The 17,994-nt window shown below is 42.8% G+C and overlaps 1 protein-coding gene across 3 annotated transcripts in view; it reads right to left on the bottom strand.

Moving 5' to 3' along the window:
* RNGTT (RNA guanylyltransferase and 5'-phosphatase) overlaps window positions 1-15,833 on the bottom strand; it is a 338,127-nt gene extending 322,294 nt beyond the window's left edge. For 2 of the 3 annotated variants that reach the window (XM_017876820.1, XM_017876821.1), the window contains exon 1: window positions 15,454-15,833. In XM_017876820.1, coding sequence (XP_017732309.1) covers window positions 15,454-15,517 — 64 coding nt within the window. In that variant the 5' untranslated portion in view covers window positions 15,518-15,833. Of the gene's footprint in view, window positions 1-8,258; window positions 8,370-15,453 lie in introns of all 3 variants that reach the window. The other variant, XM_017876822.1, reaches the window with a different exon arrangement.
* Window positions 15,834-17,994: the final 2,161 nt, after the last annotated feature.

Raw genomic sequence — 17,994 nt, 5'->3', positions numbered from 1 at the left:
AAAAAAAAAAAAAAAGTTATTAATTTAAAACTCTTAAAAATATAAGCAATCTTCCTACCTAAGCCTCCCAAGTAGCTGGGACTGCAGGTGCATGCCACCATACCCAGCTCATTTTTTTGCTGGGGGGAACGGGTTGACAGGGTCTCACTATGTTGTCCAGGCTAGTCTCAAACTCCTGGGCTCAAGCAATCCACCCACCTCAGCCTCCCAAAGTGCTGGGATTACATTCCCTATACGGTTTTTATTACCAGGTTGGAACTTTCTCCAACCTGATACTAAAAGGTTGTAGACCTTATTCTATATCTCAGGATAAAGATCATGCTAGAACATGACATCATTCTGAGAGAATGCTAACCAAAATCATCCTTCAAACAACTATCATTGGTTATTTCAGCTAGAAAGAGCGATTTTTTTTTCTTTTTTTCTGAATGACAGTACAGCATAGAGGAAGTCACCTCATATCACCAATTTTTTAAAAGCTTATTTTAACTGATCTATGTATATGTATTATTTTTTGAGACAGGGTGTCACTCTGTTGCCCAGGCTGGAGTGCAGTGGCGTGATGTCAGCCCCTACAGCCTCAACCTCCTGGGCTCAGGCGATCCTTCCACCTTAGCAACCCCAGTAGCTGGGACTACAGGCGCACACCACCACACTCAGCTAATTGTTTGTATTTTTTGTAGAGATGAGGTTTCGCCATGTTGCCCAGGCTGGTCTCCAACTCCTAAACTCAAGCAACTCGCCCACCTCGGCCTCCCAAAATGCTGGGATTATAGGCGTGAGCCACTGAGCCTGGCCTTATATTTCCAAACACAATAAAAACAATATTATCTACCTAAGTGAAGTCTTAACATTTGTCCAAAGACTTTAAACTAAAATAATTTTTTAAGATTTTGTTTTCTACAAAATCAAAACCACCCATAACCTCCACATTGCTAAATCAAATGGTCAACTCTCAGTTCTCACCTTAAGCTCTCAGTAACATAAGAAAAACTGATCACTTTTTGATGAAAGAGGGAATTCCTGAACCATTTTTTCACGTGACTTCTAGAATACTATTATATCCTCCTGGTATTCCTTCTAGCTCTCTGGCCTCTCCTTCTCAGTTATCTTTAGTGGCTCCCCCTCATCACCCTGACTCCTCTATGTTTTGTCTCAGGACTCAATCCTTGGATCTCTTTTATATTTTCATTGACTCCCTTGGTGTCTCATCTAGTCTCACGGCTTTAAAAGTCATCAATGTGCTAATGACTTACAAATTTATATCTCCAGTTCAAATCGCTCCCTTAACTCTAGATGGATATCAACTGCCTACTGAGCCTCTACTTTATGCCTAACAGATGTCTCAGATTTGATATCCAAATCTCATCTCTTAATATTCAAACTCTAAAACCTGCTCCTTTCATGCTCTTCCCTATCTCAGCAGATAGTAACATCATTCTTTTAGTAGCCCAAGACCGAAACCTTTTAGGTTATACTTGACTATTCTCCTTTTCTCACACCTAACATCCAATCCATCAGCAAATCCTGCAGCTCCACCTTCAAAATACATCCAAAATCTGACCACTTCTCACTACCTCCACCATCATCTGAGTTAGGTTTCTTTTACTTCATTTAGTTTAACAGATACATAGTGGGTATCTACTACGTACCAGGCATTGTTATAGGCGCATGGATTACATTAGTGAAAAGGAAAAAACCAAACAAATAAAAAACAGAAAAACCCTGCTGCCCTCATAGTGTTTATATTCTATTGGGAAAATATAAACCATAAACATAAAAAATAAATAAATAAGAAGATTCATCCCATCAGACTTTCTCTCCCTCTTACTACTTACTCTCAGAGGTCCAATCCTATTTCCATCAGCTCTTTCAGGGTTCCCTTTCCTTCTTATCCAACATCAGAGTTCACAGTAGATCATCACAATTAGTCCTCTGTAAATACCCTTAACCTCCTTGCTCTGCCCCCATTACCCAGTCACACTCACCTGAGAAAAATCCAGACCTCAATGAACCCAACCACCTAACTTCTTTGTGCCTATACATATGTAGCTGAGGCCTCCTAGAGCAAATCTCACAGCACAAAAGATGGGTGACACTATACTTCATAATCACCAATATTAAAGGCAGTCCTACCACACACCACTAACTATTCCTTATGATAAATATTTTACATCTTTTCCTCATTCCCAAAACATCCCCTTTTCAACTGACAACTTTAAGTTAGACTTCACTGAAAAGAAAAAAAAAAAAAGAAGCCATAATAATTAAAGCTAATTGTATATGTTTACCACATGCCAGACACTGTTTAAAATATTGTACATAATTCATTCATTTACTCCTAACAATAAGTATTGTTATTATTCCTCATTTTACAGATGAGGGGAACAAAGCAAGAGCGATTAAGCAACTTGCCGCACGTCACACCACTCATAAATGGTAAAAACAGTGATTCAAATGAAGACTATGGATGTAGAGCCCATGAATGAAACCACTATTCAACAATGCCTCTCCACCATTAGGCAGAAACTTGCCTTGTCTTTGCAGTTTATCTATAAACCTTTCTGTATCTGAGCCCATACTCCTCCTCCCATTAAAAATCCTCCCTTCTGCTCAAGATTTCCTTACCATCTTACCTTTCAAGGGCCATCAAACAATCCTTTCTTCTTCTCCCAACCCTCACCCCCAACATCTTCAGCATCTCAGACATCTGCTGGCTCATTCCCATCAGCATTTAAACAAACCCTAAACTCTCCCGTATCCCCCAACTTATGCTTCATTTTACTCCTCTTCATAATCAAACTTTTTAAAAAGTTTAATACACATACTCCTATCTTCATTACCTCCAATTCATTTATGTATACATGTGTGAGCAGAAGTGTAGACTTTACTTCCCTATAACTGTGCATAATTTAGCTTTTGAGCTCCCATTCAAGATAGCCCACAGTCAAATCAGGACTCTCCTCCTGGATGTGATTACATTCCTCAAAGGTAAAGACCCTGGCACTGGGGGAAAGGGGAGCAACTGCTATTTTGTACACCATCTTTTTCCTCTCTTGCTTCCAGTAAACTGAACTGTATTGCATCTGGTCTTCGGGCATCATTAGTTTCCATCCCAGCAGCATCTGCTGATATGACTAAGGCCCATCCATAGCCTTGGTAGATGGGTTAATGAAGATAGTCCTACATCTTCCATGTTCCAATGCCTGCCTCCTCCTCAGCCAGCTGGCCATTCTCAAGTCACTTCTGATCATTCCTTTTGGCCACTCTATGCCCACTCTTTTGACCACTCTATCCGAAAGGTAGGAAAGGTAGCAATTAGCCTCTTAAACAGGTCTCAGAGCCATCTACGCACATTCCTCAGCAATCCTCTACAACTCTCTAAGAGACTTGCAACAAAGTAGCTCATTAATCCACTCCAATCTGGCCTCTGATCCCACATTGCCACTGAAAATACTTGTCACAGTCACCAACAGATTTTACCAACTTTTCTAGTATCTTAACATTTCAGCAGCATTTCACGTATCCAGCAACTCCTTCCTTCTTGAAAAACTCTTCTGCCTTCCATGACACCCAAACCCCTGTTAGTTTCAATTACCCACCTAACACCTCCCTCAATTTCTAGCTATTCGTCCTCAACTTCTTTGTTCCCTCTTTTTTCTTTAACCAACTTATAAATGTCAGGTTTCTAGGGGTTCCATTGTGCACCTTCTCTACTCTCTCTACGGTCTCTGCCTGGGAGAAGTTTCATCTATTGCCATGGTAGAAATGACACTATCTGTTTGTCACATTCAATTTACTTTCTTCTTCCAGGACACAATGAAAGACTAGCTCTCTCAGTTTCTCTTGTAGTTGGGTGAGGGCCATGTTCTGGATTCTGGCCAATGGGATACGGGCCAAAGTTAACTATACGACTACCAAGGCTGGCCAAAAACCCCATGAGAGATCACCCATGCTTGCTCCTCCACTTTCATGGCAACTTTAGAAGTCACATGTTTAAGATGACAGCATCACAAAATGGAAAGAGCCTAGCAAGTTGCTAATCAGAGAAGAGTAGCCTGGGAAAGTTGCCCAATACAACACATTCTGATACGAGCAAGAAATATAATTTGATTGGAACTCCTGAGTTTTGGGCAGTTGTTTATGAGAGGAACTAGTATTACAGGCATACTTTGCTTTACTGCACTTCACAGATACTGCATTTTTCAATAAATTTAAGGTCTGTGGCAACCTTTTGTCTATCAAGTCTATCAGTGTAATTTATCCAACAGTATGTGCTCGTTTTGTGTCTGTGCCACATTTTGTGGAACTAACTTCCACAACAGTTCAAGCTTTTTGATTATTATTATATTTGTTACAGTGATCTATGATCAGTGATCTCTGATGTTACAACTGTAATTGTTTTGGGGTGCCATGAATGACACCCATAAGATGGCAAATTTAATAAATAAATGCTGTATATGTTTTCACTGCTCCACCAAGCAGCCATTCCCCATCTCCCTCCCTCTCCTTAAGCCTCCCTATTTCCTGAGACACCATAATATTGAAATTAGGTCAGTTAATAACCCTACAATGTCCTCTAAGTGTTCAAGTGCGATGAAGAATCATATGTCTCTCAATTAAATCAAAAACTAGAAATTATTAAGTTCAGTGAAGAAGGTACACTGAAAGCCCAGATACGCCAAAAGCTAGGCCTCTTGCACCAGTTAGCCAAGTTGTAAATGAAAAGGAAAAACTCGCGGAGGATGTTACAAGTGCTACTCCAGTAAATACACAAATGATAAGAAAGCGAAATAACCAGTCTTTTTTTTTTTTAAGACAGAGTCTCACTCTGTCACCAAGCTGGAGTCAGTGGCGTGACCTCAGCTCACTGCAACCTCTGTCTGCCTCCCAGGTTCAAGCGATTCTCCTGCCTCAGCCTCTTGAGTAGCTGGGACTACAGGTGCACGCTACCACGCCCAGCTAATTTTTTTGTATTTTTAGTAGAGACAGGGTTTCACCATATTCGCCAGGCTGGTCTCAAACTCCTGACCTCGTGATCCACACGCCTCAGCCTCCCAAAGTGCTGGGATTACAGGCGTGAGCCACCACGCCTGGCCGAAAGCGAAACAGTCTTATTGCTGATATGGGGAAAATTTCAGTGGTCTGAATAGATCAAACCAGCCACAACATTTCCACTTAAGCCAAAGCCTAATCCAGACCAAGGCAACAATTTCCTTCAATTCTATGAAGGCTAAGAGAGGTAACAAAGCTGCAGAAGAAAAATCTGAAGCTAGCAGAGGTTGATTCATAAGGTTTAAGGAAGGAAGCCATCTCTCTAACATAAAAGTACAAGGTAAAGGGCTGTTACGGAAGCTGTAGAAAATTATCCAGAAGATATAGCTAAGATAATTGACGAACATGGCTACACTAAACAACGGAAAAACAGTCTTCTATTAGAAGAAATTGCCATCTAGGGCTTTCATAGCTAGACAGAAGACAATGCCTAGATTCAAAGCTTCAAAGGACAGGCTGACTTTCTTGTCAGGAGCTGGTAACTTCAAGTTGAAGCCAGTGCTCATTTACCATTCTGAAAATACTAGGGCCCTTAAGAAGTATGCTAAATCTACTCTGTCTGTGCTCTATTAATGAACAACAAGCCTGGATGACATCCCATCTGTTTACAGAATGTTTTACTGAATTTTTTGAAGGCCACTCTTGAGACTTACTGCTCAGAAAAAAAGATTCCTTCCAAAATATTACTGCTCACTGACTATGCACCTAGGCACCCAAGAGCTCTGATGGAAATGTACAGGGAGATTAATGTTGGTTCCATGCCTACTAACATAACAGCCCATGGATCAAGGGGTAGTTTCAATTTTCAAGTCCTATATTATTTTTGTTTTCTTCACAGAGTGGGTTCCCTAAAAAGGTCTTATTATTTAAGAAATACATTTCATAAGGTTATAACTGCCATATGTAGTCATTTCTCTGATGGATCGGGCAAAATAAATAAAAAATTTTCTGGAAAGGATTCACCATTCTAGATGCCATTAAGAATATTCATGATTCACAGGAGAAAGTCAAAATATCAACAATAGGTGTTTGAAATGTTTATTATAACCCTCATGGATGACTTTGAGGAGTTCAAGACTTCAGTGGAATAAGTAACTGCAGATGTAGTAGAAATAGCAGAAGAATTATAATTAGAAGTGCAGCCTGAAAGTTAGCCAGGCATAGTAGCACACACCTGTAGTCCCAGCTACTCAGGAGGCTGGGGTGGCAGAATCGCTTGAACCCAGGAGTTCGAGGCTGCAGTGAGCCATGATCATGCCATTGCATTCCAGCCATTCCAGGAGGACACAGTGAGACCCTGTCTCAAAAAAATATAAAAAATAACTGTTTTTGTTTTTGTTTTTTTTGAGACAGAGTCTTACTGTGTCGTCCAGGCTGGAATACAGTGGCGCGACCTCAGCTCACTGCAACCTCCACCTCGCAGGTTCAAGCAATTCTCCTGCCTCAGCTTCATGAGTAGCTGGGTTTACAGGCGCCTGCTACCATGCCCAGCTAATTTTTATATTTTTAGTAGAGATGCAGTTTCACCATGTTGGCCAGGCTGGTTTCAAACTCCTGACCTCAAGTGATCCGCCTGCCTCGGCCTCCCAAAGTGCTGGGATTACAGATGTGAGCCACCACGCCTGGTCAATACAAACATTTTTTAAAGCGGAGCCTGAAGATGTGACCAAATTGCTGCAATCTCATGATAAAACTTTAACAGATGAGGAGTTGCTTCTTACAAATGAGCAAAGTGGTTTCCTGATATGGAATCTGGCCCCAGTGAAGATGTGAATATTGCTGAAGTGACAATAAAGGATTTGGAATATTACATAAACTTAATTGATAAAGCAGCAGCAGGGTTGGGGAGAACTGACTCCAACCCCGAAGAAAGTTCTACCACAGCTAAAGAAAGTTCTACCATGGCTAAAATGCTACAGAGAAATCTTTCATGAAGGGAAGAATCAATCTATGCAGCAAACTTCAGTACTGTCTGATTTCAAAAACTTGCCACAGCTAAAGAGATCCGTTGAGAGAAGCCACACAGCACTGCAAATTCCATGAGACAGGCGAAAAACCATGAGCTCCCAAAGTGTGAAAGGGGGGAAAACCCTGCCTCTGAACACACATTCCCCACTGGGGAATCTGAAAATCCAGATCACAGGAGAAGGATTTAACTTTACCTACAGCTGAAATGAATTTAGGGAGCCAAGTGAAGTCTAAAAGTAGAAGCAGCAGCAGGCAGAGTCTTGTGGGCACTCCCAGTCTCCAGCTCAAGTCCAGAGAAGCCATTCTTGACTACATCTCACAGGGGCCCTCAGGGAAAGCAGACAGCAGAATTAGGGAGGGTCATGGGGGAAAAAAGCTTCCAAATGAAACTCATAATAATTCTGACCGGGCATGAATTTTCTTGAGCAGAATCCAGGGAATGAATGGGAACTGCTACAGATACAAGCACAGAAGCTGCCCAGTGGGCAGACACGGAGGCAGACAGGGAGGGACAGGGCCTGAAAGCCATGCTCGCTTTCTCAGTGGGGAAACTTACATTCAGAGGCAAGGTCTGAGGAGTGGGGGAGTGTACCACAGAAGACCAGCCTCACCAACTGCATGGGATCTGGGTGAAGTCTTTCATTACCAGCTATCCCCCACTTCCCTGGCAAACTATATGACGCAGCAGAGGCCGCCATAATCCTCTCTGGAACATAACCCTATTGGCCCAAGAACTACCCCCCATCCCCTACAGTGGCTGCAGTAAGCCCCACCCAGGGAGAGTCTAAGCTCAGAGCCACCTAACCCTTCCCCTACCTGATGGTATTTCTCTACCTGCCCTGGTTGCTGAACACAAAAGACAGAAATTCTTGGGAGCTTTATGCCCCACCCATCGCCTGAGAAACCAGAATACTTACCCTGGCCAACTTAGGACAAACTTAGATCCCCCAACTAGCACCACAGCTAATGCTCTCTTGAAAGCACCGCCTCCTGGCTGCAAGCCAACTAACTCAGGCCATTACAGCAACTCATGACAAAATAATCCTGCTCCCAGGAAAGATAAAATAACAGCTAATATACCACTGCCTGCAACAATCTGGCTAACCAGAGGTCCTGAGTCTGTCCACATGACAACTTCACTACTAGCATAACCAGCATTCAAGAAAGCCGACACATTAAATGTATCTACAACCAAGGACTCTCACAGAGTCTACTTACTGCCCTGCCACCCTTACCAGAGTAGGAGCTGGTATCAATGGCTGGGACACCTGAAGATGGATTACATCACAGGACTCTGCAGACATTCTTCAGCACCAGCCCTGGGACCTGGTAGCTCCACAGTGTGACTAGAACCAGAAGAGCAATAACAATCACACCAATCCAGCTCTCAGGAAGCCCCAAACCCCACCCCCAGAGGAAGGGAGAGAGCACAACATGAAGGGATCAGCCTGTGGGACAAAAGAACGAAATAAAGATGGAAATTTAAAAATTTTTTGAACTGAATGGTAACAGTGACACAACCTATCAAAACCTCTGAGACACAGCAAAAGCAGTACTAAGAGGAAAGTTCATAGCATTAAATACCTACATTGCCAGGCATGGTGCACTGCTCATGCCTGTAATCCTAGCACTTTGGGAGGCCAAGGCGGGCAAATCACAAGGTCAGGAGGCTGAGGCAAGAGAATCGCTTGAACCCAGGAGGTGAAGGTTGCAATGAGCTGAGATGGTGCCACCACACTCCAGACTGGCTGACAGAGCAAGACTCTGTCTCAAAAATAAACAAATAAAATAAAAATAAATGTGATACATCACATGAACAGAATTAAAAATAAAAATCACATGACCTATCTCAATAGATACAGAAAAAGTATTTGACAAAATCCAGCATCGCTTCATGATTAAAACCTTCAGCAAAACTGGCACAGAAGGGACATACCTCAAAGTAATAAAGCCATCTATGACAAACCCATGACCAACACTATACTGAATGGGGAAAAGTTTAAAGCATTCCCCCTGAGAACTGCAACAAGACAAGGATGCTACTTTCACCACTTCTGTTTAACATAGTACTGGAAGTCCTCGTCAGAACAATGACAAAGAAATAAAAGGCATCCAAATTGGTAAAGTGGAAGTCACACTGTCAGTCTTCACTGATGATATGATTGTATACATAGGAAACCCTAAAATCTCATCCAAAAAGCTCCTAAATCTGATAAATGAATTCTTTAAAGTTTCAGGATACAAAATCAACCTACACAAATCAGTAGCACTGCTATGCACCAACAATAGCCAAGCTGAGAATCAAATCAAGAACTCAATCCCTTTTACAACAGCTGCAAAAAAATAATAATAGAATACTTAGGAATATACCTAACCAAGGAGGTGAAAGAGCTCTACACGGAAAACTACAAAACACTACTGGAAAGAAATCACAGATGACACAAACAAATGGAAACACATCCCATGCTCATGGATGGATATAATCAATACCGTGAAAATGAACATACTGCCAAAAGCAATATATAGATTCAATGCAATTCCCATCAAAGTACCGTCATCATTCTTCACAGAACCAGAAAAAGCAATCCTAAAATTCATACTGAACCCAAAAAGAGCCCAAATAGCCAAAGTAAACAAACCAAAAAGAACAAATGTGGAGGCATCACATTACCCAATACTACAAGACTATAGTAACCAAAACAGCATGGTACTGGTATAAAAATAGGCACACAGACCCATGGAACAGAATAGAGAACCCAGAAAGAAAGCCAAACATTTACAGCCAACTATCTTCAACAAAGCAAACAAAAACATAAAGTGGGGAAAGGACATCCTATTCAACAAATGGTCCTGGGATAACTAACAAGCTATGTGTAGAAGAATGAAACTGGATCCTCATCTCTCACCTTATACAAAGTCAACTGGAGATGGATCAACTCAAACCTAAGTAAGATCTGAAACCATAAAAATTCTAGAAGATAACATCAGAAAAAACTCTTCTAGACATTGACTTAGACAGAGTTCATGACCAAGAACCCAAAAGCAAATGCAACAAAAACAAAAATAAATAGATAGGACCTAATTAAACTAAAAGCTTCTGCACAGCAAAAGAAATAATCAGCAGAGTAAACAGACAACCCCCAGAGTGGGAGAAAATCTTTGCAAACTATGCATCTGACAAAGAACTAATATCCAGAATCTACAAGGAACTCAAATGAGTAAGAAAAAAATAAATAATCCCATCGAAAAGTGGGCAAAGGACATGAATAGACAAAAGAAGATACACAGTTGGCCAACAAACATGAAAAATGTTCAACATCACTACCAGGGAAATGCAAATTACAACTACAGTGAGATACCACCTTACTCCTGCAAGAATGACCATTTTTCAGTCTATTATCAAATATCAAAAAATAACAGATGTTGGCATGAATGACTGCTGGTGGGAATGTCAATTAGCACAACCACTATGGAAAACAGTGTGGCGATTCCTTGAAGAACTAGAAGAACTACCATTTGATCCAGCAATCCCACTGCTGGGTATCTACCTAGAGGAAAATAAGTCATTATCTGAAAAAGCCACTTGCACAGGCATGTTTACAGCAGCACAATTTGCAATTGCAAAAATGTGGAACCAGCCTAAATGCCCAACAATCAATGAGTGGATAAAGAAAATGTGGTGTATATATATACCATGGAATACTACTCAGCCATAAAAAGGAATGAAATAATGGCATTCACGGCAACCTAGATGGAGTTGGACCCCATTATTCTAAGTGAAGTAACTCAGGAATGGAAACCCAAATATCCTGTGTTCTCACTTGTAAGCGGGACCTGCACTATGAGGATGCAAAGATGTAACAATGATATAATGAACTTTGGGGACTCAGGGTGAAGTGTGGGAGGGAGGTGAGGGATAAAAGACTACTAAAGTGTACACTCCTTGGGTGACAGGTGCACCAAAATCTCAGAAATCACCACTGAAGAACTTATCCATGTAACCAAGAACCAGCTGTTCCCCAAAAACTACTGAAATAAAATTAAAATGTTCTTTAAAAATATCTTTACTGGCTGGGCGCGGTGGCTCAAGCCTGTAATCTCAGCACTTTGGGAGGCCAAGACGGGCGGATCACGAGGGCAGGAGATCGAGACCATCCTGGCCAACACGGTGAAACCCCGTCTCTACTAAAAACACAAAAAAATTAGCCGGGCGAGGTGGCGGGCGCCTGTGGTCCCAGCTACTCAGGAGGCTGAGGCAGGAGAATGGCATGAACCCTGGAGGCGGAGGTTGCAGTGAGCTGAGATCCGGCCACTGCACTCCAGCCTGGGCGACAGAGCAAGAATCCGTCTCAAAAAAATATATATATATCTTTACTAAAGATCTCTATTTGAGCAATCAGGATCTTAGTATCTCTTCCAACCTGCTTCTCTCTCCATAAGCCCTAATAATATCAGCTATCTCACTGCATAAGCCAGACATTTCAGACTAAATTTTGACCCTCTTTCCCTCATTCTAAATACATTAAGTTCCATCCATTTTCCCTTCTTAATATCTCTCAATTTAGCCTTCTACTCTTCATGTCTCACTTCTAAACCATCACTACTGTCTTTGACCTGGGCTACAAGTTCCTAATTAGTCTATTTCCATTCCTCTCTCTATCAATTCATTAAACACAGAAAAGTCAAAGTAAGCTTTTAACCTGGATTCAAATAATCTCATCTTGATGCTGAAATACACTGCAATTGTATGCCAGTGAAAATTTAAAGCATATGAATATTAAGATACCTTATCACACCCTACTTGCCTGTATGATCAGGCTATTCTCCAACCTCATAACCTCACATCTTCCAGAATAAAAACACTTTTTCAGTCTATTATCTCTCCCATCATCATCCTACATCATCCTATCCTAACAGAAACTTTCCAAAAACGCCCCCTGCCAACTATTTATCTAGAAAACTTCTATTTACTCAAGATAATTCATGTATGACCTCCTCTGGGAAGTCTCACCTGATCTCCTTCCTTCCCATCTCTTCTTCCTCAACCTCAATTAGGTTTATTACCTCTGATTCCCATCGTATACTACAATAGTCTTTGCTACATGTTTTACAACAGAACTGTGCTTAAAATGGATGGTTTGCTACTCCCATGAGACTGTGCTTTTTAAGGGTAATATATCTTAGCCATCTCCCTAGCACCCAGGACTAGCACAAAGTAGACATTTAAATATCTGCTAAATAAAATGACTTCAAAATCACCATCACTATCACCATCACACTATCCCTAGTACCTGGGACCACAAGTATGTGCCAATGCACCCGGCTGTGTCTCATATTTACATTCCCACAGTTCCTAGTAAGCTCTTTACATAGCAGGTATGAAATAATTTTATGTTGAATGATATACCTTTAAGAAACTAGGGAGGGCTGGGTGCGGTAGCTCACGCCTGTAATGCCAACACTTTGGGAGGCCGAGGCAGGCAGATCACCTGAGGTCAGCAGTTGGAGACCAGCGTGGCCAACATGGTGAAATCCCATCTCTGCTAAAAATACAAAAATTAGCTGGGCATGGTTGTGCACAGCTGTAGTCCCAGCTACTCAGGAGACTGAGGCAGAAGAATAGCCTGAACCCAGGAGGAGAAGGTTGCAGTGAACCAAGATCTCGCCACTGCACTCCAGCCTGGGTGACAGAGCAAGACCCTGTCTCAAAAAAAAAAAAAAGGAAAAGGAAAAGAAATTATAAGTTTGTTTTCTTCCAAGTATTCACCTGAAATCTATTAACACACAAGGAGGAAAAAACAATTCTTCAGAAAATAAAGCTTGGCCCTGTCTCCAAGAGCTCTCTCTCATTGCAAGTCTGGTTTCATTAGAGAAGGTGACTTCACAGGGAAACATATTACATGTAGTTAGTACCATTTTCTTTCTGATTCAGGAAAATTATGAACTTCTAGTACTAGTGAAGTGAATCCTAATATTTACAACATATAAGTTTGAACCGCCATAACATTTTCTTCAATATGCAAAATATCAAAGAAATTACTGTGATGGTTAATACTGAGTGTCAACTTGATTGGATTGAAGGATGCAAAGTATTGATCCTGGGTGTAGGGGGCGTTGCCAAAGGAGATTAACATTTGAGTCAGTGGGCTGGGAAAGGCAAACCCACCCTTAATCTGGGTGGGCACCATCTAATCAGCTGTCAGCACAGCTAGAATATAAAGCAGGCAGAAAAATGTGAAAAGACTTGACTGGCCTAGCCTCCCAGCCTACATCTTTGTCCTGTGCAGGATGCTTCCTGCCCTCAAACGCTGGATTCCAAGTTCTTCAGTTTTGGGACTCAGACTGGCTCTCCTTACTCCTCAGTTTGCTGACAACCTATTGTAGGACCTTGTGATTGTGTGAGTTAATAGTTAATAAACTCCCCTTTACGTGTGTGTGTGTGTGTGTGTGTGTGTATATATCTCCTATTAGTTCTGTCCCTGTAGAGAACGCTTACTAATAAATTACACAATTAAGTACAAATTACTTTTTTTTTGAGATGGAGTCTCACTCTGTCACCCAGGCTGGAGTGCAGTGGTGCAGTCTCAGCTCACTGCAACCACCGCCTCCCGGGTTCAAGTGATTCCCCTGCCTCAGTCTCCTGAGTAGCTGGGATTACAGGCACACACCACCACGCCATCATAGCTTTTTGGCTATTCATTTATCTTATTTTGTGAAGTGTACAAATTTTTTGCGAGTTTTTAAGTCCTTTGAATTTATTCTGTATAATACATTGATGGTGGGACTATCAAGTGTTACCGCTTTGGAAAAGAGGTTGGCAGTTTCTTAAAATTCTTTAAACATACACCTATCATATGATGCAGCCACTCCTCTCCTAGAGATTTACACAAAAGGAATGAAAGTATATGTCCATACAAAGAATTGTACATAAATGTTCACAGCAGGTTTATTTGTAATAGCTAAAAACTGGAAACAACCCAAATGACCATCAATAGATGAAGAGGTAAACAAATTGTGGTATACCCAGAACAATGAACTACTACTCTGCAATAAAAAGGAATAAACTATTGATACATGCATAATCTGGATGAGTATCAAAATAATTATGCTTAGTGAAAAAAGCCACACACACTTCCTTCCACCCCAAGCAGAGTACTCACTATGTTTCCAATTATTTAAAAATTTCTAGAAAATGCAAACTATAATTACAGAAAGCAGATCATCAGTTGCCAGGCAAAGAAGAGATTTAAAAAGGGACAGGAGGAAACTTTGAAGGGTGATGGTTTCATGGCTGTTTCCTAGGAAAGAGATGTATTTCTGTATATATAGTCAAAATTTATCAAATTGTACGCTTTAAAGCCTATTGTATTCAAGCTCAATAAAGATGAAAAAAACTACAAGAAAAATGATTTAAAAAAACAAAAACCCAGCCAAGCGGGGTGGCTCTCGCCTATAATCCCAACACTTTGGGAGGCCGAAGTGGGAGCATCACTTGAGTCCACGAGTTCAAGACGAGCCTGGGCAACATAGTGAAACCCTGTCTCCACAAAAAATAAACAAAAAAAATTATGGCTGGGCGCGGTGGCTCACGGCTGTAATCCCAGCACTTTGGGAAGCCAAGGCGGGCGGATCACTTGAGGACAGGAGTTGGAGACTGGCCTGGCCAACATGATGAAACCCCGTCTCTACTAAAAACACAAAAATTAGCCAGGTGTTGTGGCACGCACCTGTAATCCCACCTACTTGGAAAGCTGGGGCAGGGAGCCGAGATCACGCCACTGCACTCCAGCCCGGGCGGCAGAGGGAGACTATGTCTCAAATATATATATTAGAAATGTGTATATATAAATTAAATAAACAAAAAAAGTAGCCGGGTGCGGTGGCAGGAGCCTGTAGTCCCAGCTACTTGGGAGGCTGAGGTGGGAGGATCGCCAGCCTCAGCGAGAGACCCTGTTTCACAAAAAAAATAAAAACAAAAAACTAACAAAAACACCCTACCGATCCCCAGTCTCAGTGTGACCCCATTTCACCGCTGGGAACCACCCCTTCCCTCCTCATCTTCCTCCATCTCAAGACTGACACTCATCCCTTCTTTCGAGGGGAAGGTTGAATCCTAAAAGGTTCGCAAACTACTAAGACTCAAAGTACGCCCACTGTATTCCTGGATCCTCACCTCCTGCCACCAATCTCCTCTCTACCTTCACATTCGCACAGTTAGCCTTGCAGGAATAGTGACAAGTGCCCCCCATCCGCCGACCATCCCCTCCCGTTCATGTTCCCAAACATTCGTCCACGAAGCGTAATCAGAGCATATCCCACTCCTGAAATACCACTAACGGGCACAGAACCACCAAAAGCTGAGCTCCTCGGTCGGCCCACCCCCGGACACGTCGGAGTGTGGAAATTCGAACACCCCCCAGTCCAGGTTACCTGCCACCGGCTGGCCGCGCCGGGGGCAGTTCAGCCACCGCGGCGGGATCTTGTTGTGAGCCATGTCTTGGGGACTGCGCAGAGCTGCCCTCCCTCACCAACGTTCGCCGCGCCTTTGCAGCCGCCTCCCCGTGGTCCGGTGCGCACCGGGGTCCGAGACACCCGAATCGCAGCAGTAATCCGAATTCCAGCCGCTCCAATCCGGGTAACGTCAGGGGCAGCGCGCCACTTTCATTCAGGATCAACTCCACGGCTTCAGGAGAACCCACAATGCACCGCAACTTCCGCCCCCGAAGACTCCGCCCCCTTCTTTCCGAGGTCAGAGGGAAAGAAGAGGAAGCTCTGCGGAAGGATAGCAAAGAGTTAAGGCGGCGACGAATGGGAGGAGCGGGCCTTCTCTGGCCCCGCTCGGCCCCGCCCCGCCCGGTCGCGCTCCCCGGACGCGCAGTTGCGCTCCGGGTTTGCCTTTGCGTATGTGGAATTGCGTTTGTACCGAACTCCGCAGGACGAAGCGTGTATTTTTTTCCAATCTAGACAACCTAGAGTAACCAAAAAAAGAGGGAAGCCAAGCCCCTTTCCATGCGTTGATTCCCCGCCACTTCCATTAAGGCATCTGTTTTACTGATGAAGGAGGCCTTCTGAGCGTTACCACAGCTCAAGCTTGGCGTCCCAGCCGGATCGAGGTTTGATTTGGAATTAGGGAAAGTTGTTCAAGGGAACAAGTCTTACGAGAATTCTAAGGGCGTGAGATTGGAGTACCAGAAATGGGGAATTTTTCTTTTGGTGAGCACTTACGAGGATCTATGAAGCGTCTGAAATTAATTCCGGAACACTTAGAGTTTTGTTTGTATATTTCTGTATCAAAGTTTCAAAGCATACTGAGGAGTTTGAGAAGGTCCATGTCTCCAAAAAAGTTACTAATTAATGTGTATAATTGACAAAGGCGGGAGTTGCTCAGTGGAGAACCTCTTCGTGGCGGTGTTCTCCTTTGCCTACCAAATAAACAGTCCCTTTTATTTTCCCTTCGAGTTAAGCAGAGGTGCTTGGAAGCATTTTATAAATGCCGTCCTTTAACGAGCCTTTCCTTTGTTACCAGATTAAAGTGTTAAAATATAAAGCTGGATGATGGCAAATCAATTATAAAGTAGTTTGGCTTTAAACACCAGTGTTGTATTTGGAACTGCAAGAGCATAAGGCTGCAGGGAATACATTTTTAAAGCTTCGGTGGGGAACTTTCTGGGAAACTCAACCCCTTGAATGCCTGGATCCCCTCAGTAAGAGTCCCATCAATAGAGACAGTCCGACAGCAATCTCTCTGAGGCAGCCTGAGTTAGGTCACACTTCTGGTCTGTCCTGCTGTTGCGTCTGCTCAGAACTGTTAGTGAAAGTGTCAACTCCTCCCCTGACAGAACAAGATAATACCCAGTTTGCTTTAAGGCCATCAGTCTACCCAAATAATCTCCTATTAATTCCCTTTTCTGCTGATAGAGTGTGTACCATGCTCAAAATGGTAAAAAAAAAAAAAAAAAACCTTCCATCCCCAGCTCCCTCCAAGGATGGGAACGGTGAGCCTGATCCTGGAAGAGTATCTTACCTTCCCCTTCTGGGGATGACTCCCCTTGGAGACTCCCCTTCCCACACACACTGTATCTACCCAGTAACTCAGTTCTAGGCACACAGAGGCTTCATACCACTGGTGAGCAACTATTATTGGCTGTAAGGCAGCAATGTGCACTGGATTTTTATTCAGCTATCCAGTTATGCCCTCTCCATACTCAGTGCCACAGAATTCGGAGGACCCTGGGGCTACCTTTTGCCCACAATAGAGAGTAGAATAGGAGAGCGGCATCGCGATGAGTAGGCAGTTTCTCTCTGCCTGTCAGGAATGCCTTGCCTGATGTGTGTTTCTGCCATATTGCTCCTAGGCCCAAGTCTCTTTCTTCTCTGTGAGAAGAAAAATAGACACTCACAGATAGACCAACGTGATTCCTCCCCCGCTTCCTGGAACCCCTGACTCACACTCCCAGATATGTCTTTGTCTCCTCTTTATCAGATGTAGATTCTCCTCATTGGTGAATCTTTCATCAAACATCCATTTTGCCCCTAAGGAAGAGTGTATACATGTAAAAAATAAGATTGAACGTTCTCTTTTGGCAAAAGAGAGAGATCTTATCTGTCTTCCCTTTTCCTAGGACATTTCCTTGAGATAAACCTGTATTTATTAATCCTTCCTCTTCACTTTGATATGTAGATAAATCTTTTGTTTTTGCAGACAGGGTCTCACTGTCTCACCCAGGCACGAGTGCAGTGGGCATGATCAGGGCAGCCTCACTGCAGCCTCAACCTCTCAAGCTCAAGCAGTCCTCTTGCCTCAGCCCCCAAGGAGCTGGGACTACAGGTGCAGGCCACCACACCCCACTAACTTTTTTATACGTTTTTCATCTCGAATTCCTGGGCTCAAGCAGTCCTCCAACCTCAGCCTCCCAAAGTGCTGATAAGACAGCCAGGTGGGAAGGGTTCCCTGGCAGAATCTCCTACTGT

Source organism: Rhinopithecus bieti, unplaced genomic scaffold, assembly GCF_001698545.2.
Source record: "Rhinopithecus bieti isolate Rb0 unplaced genomic scaffold, ASM169854v2 scaffold_10354, whole genome shotgun sequence".
Taxonomy (NCBI): domain Eukaryota; kingdom Metazoa; phylum Chordata; class Mammalia; order Primates; family Cercopithecidae; genus Rhinopithecus; species Rhinopithecus bieti.
The sequence above is the reverse complement of the archived record's forward strand: the minus strand, read 5'-3'. Positions and strand labels throughout refer to the sequence as shown.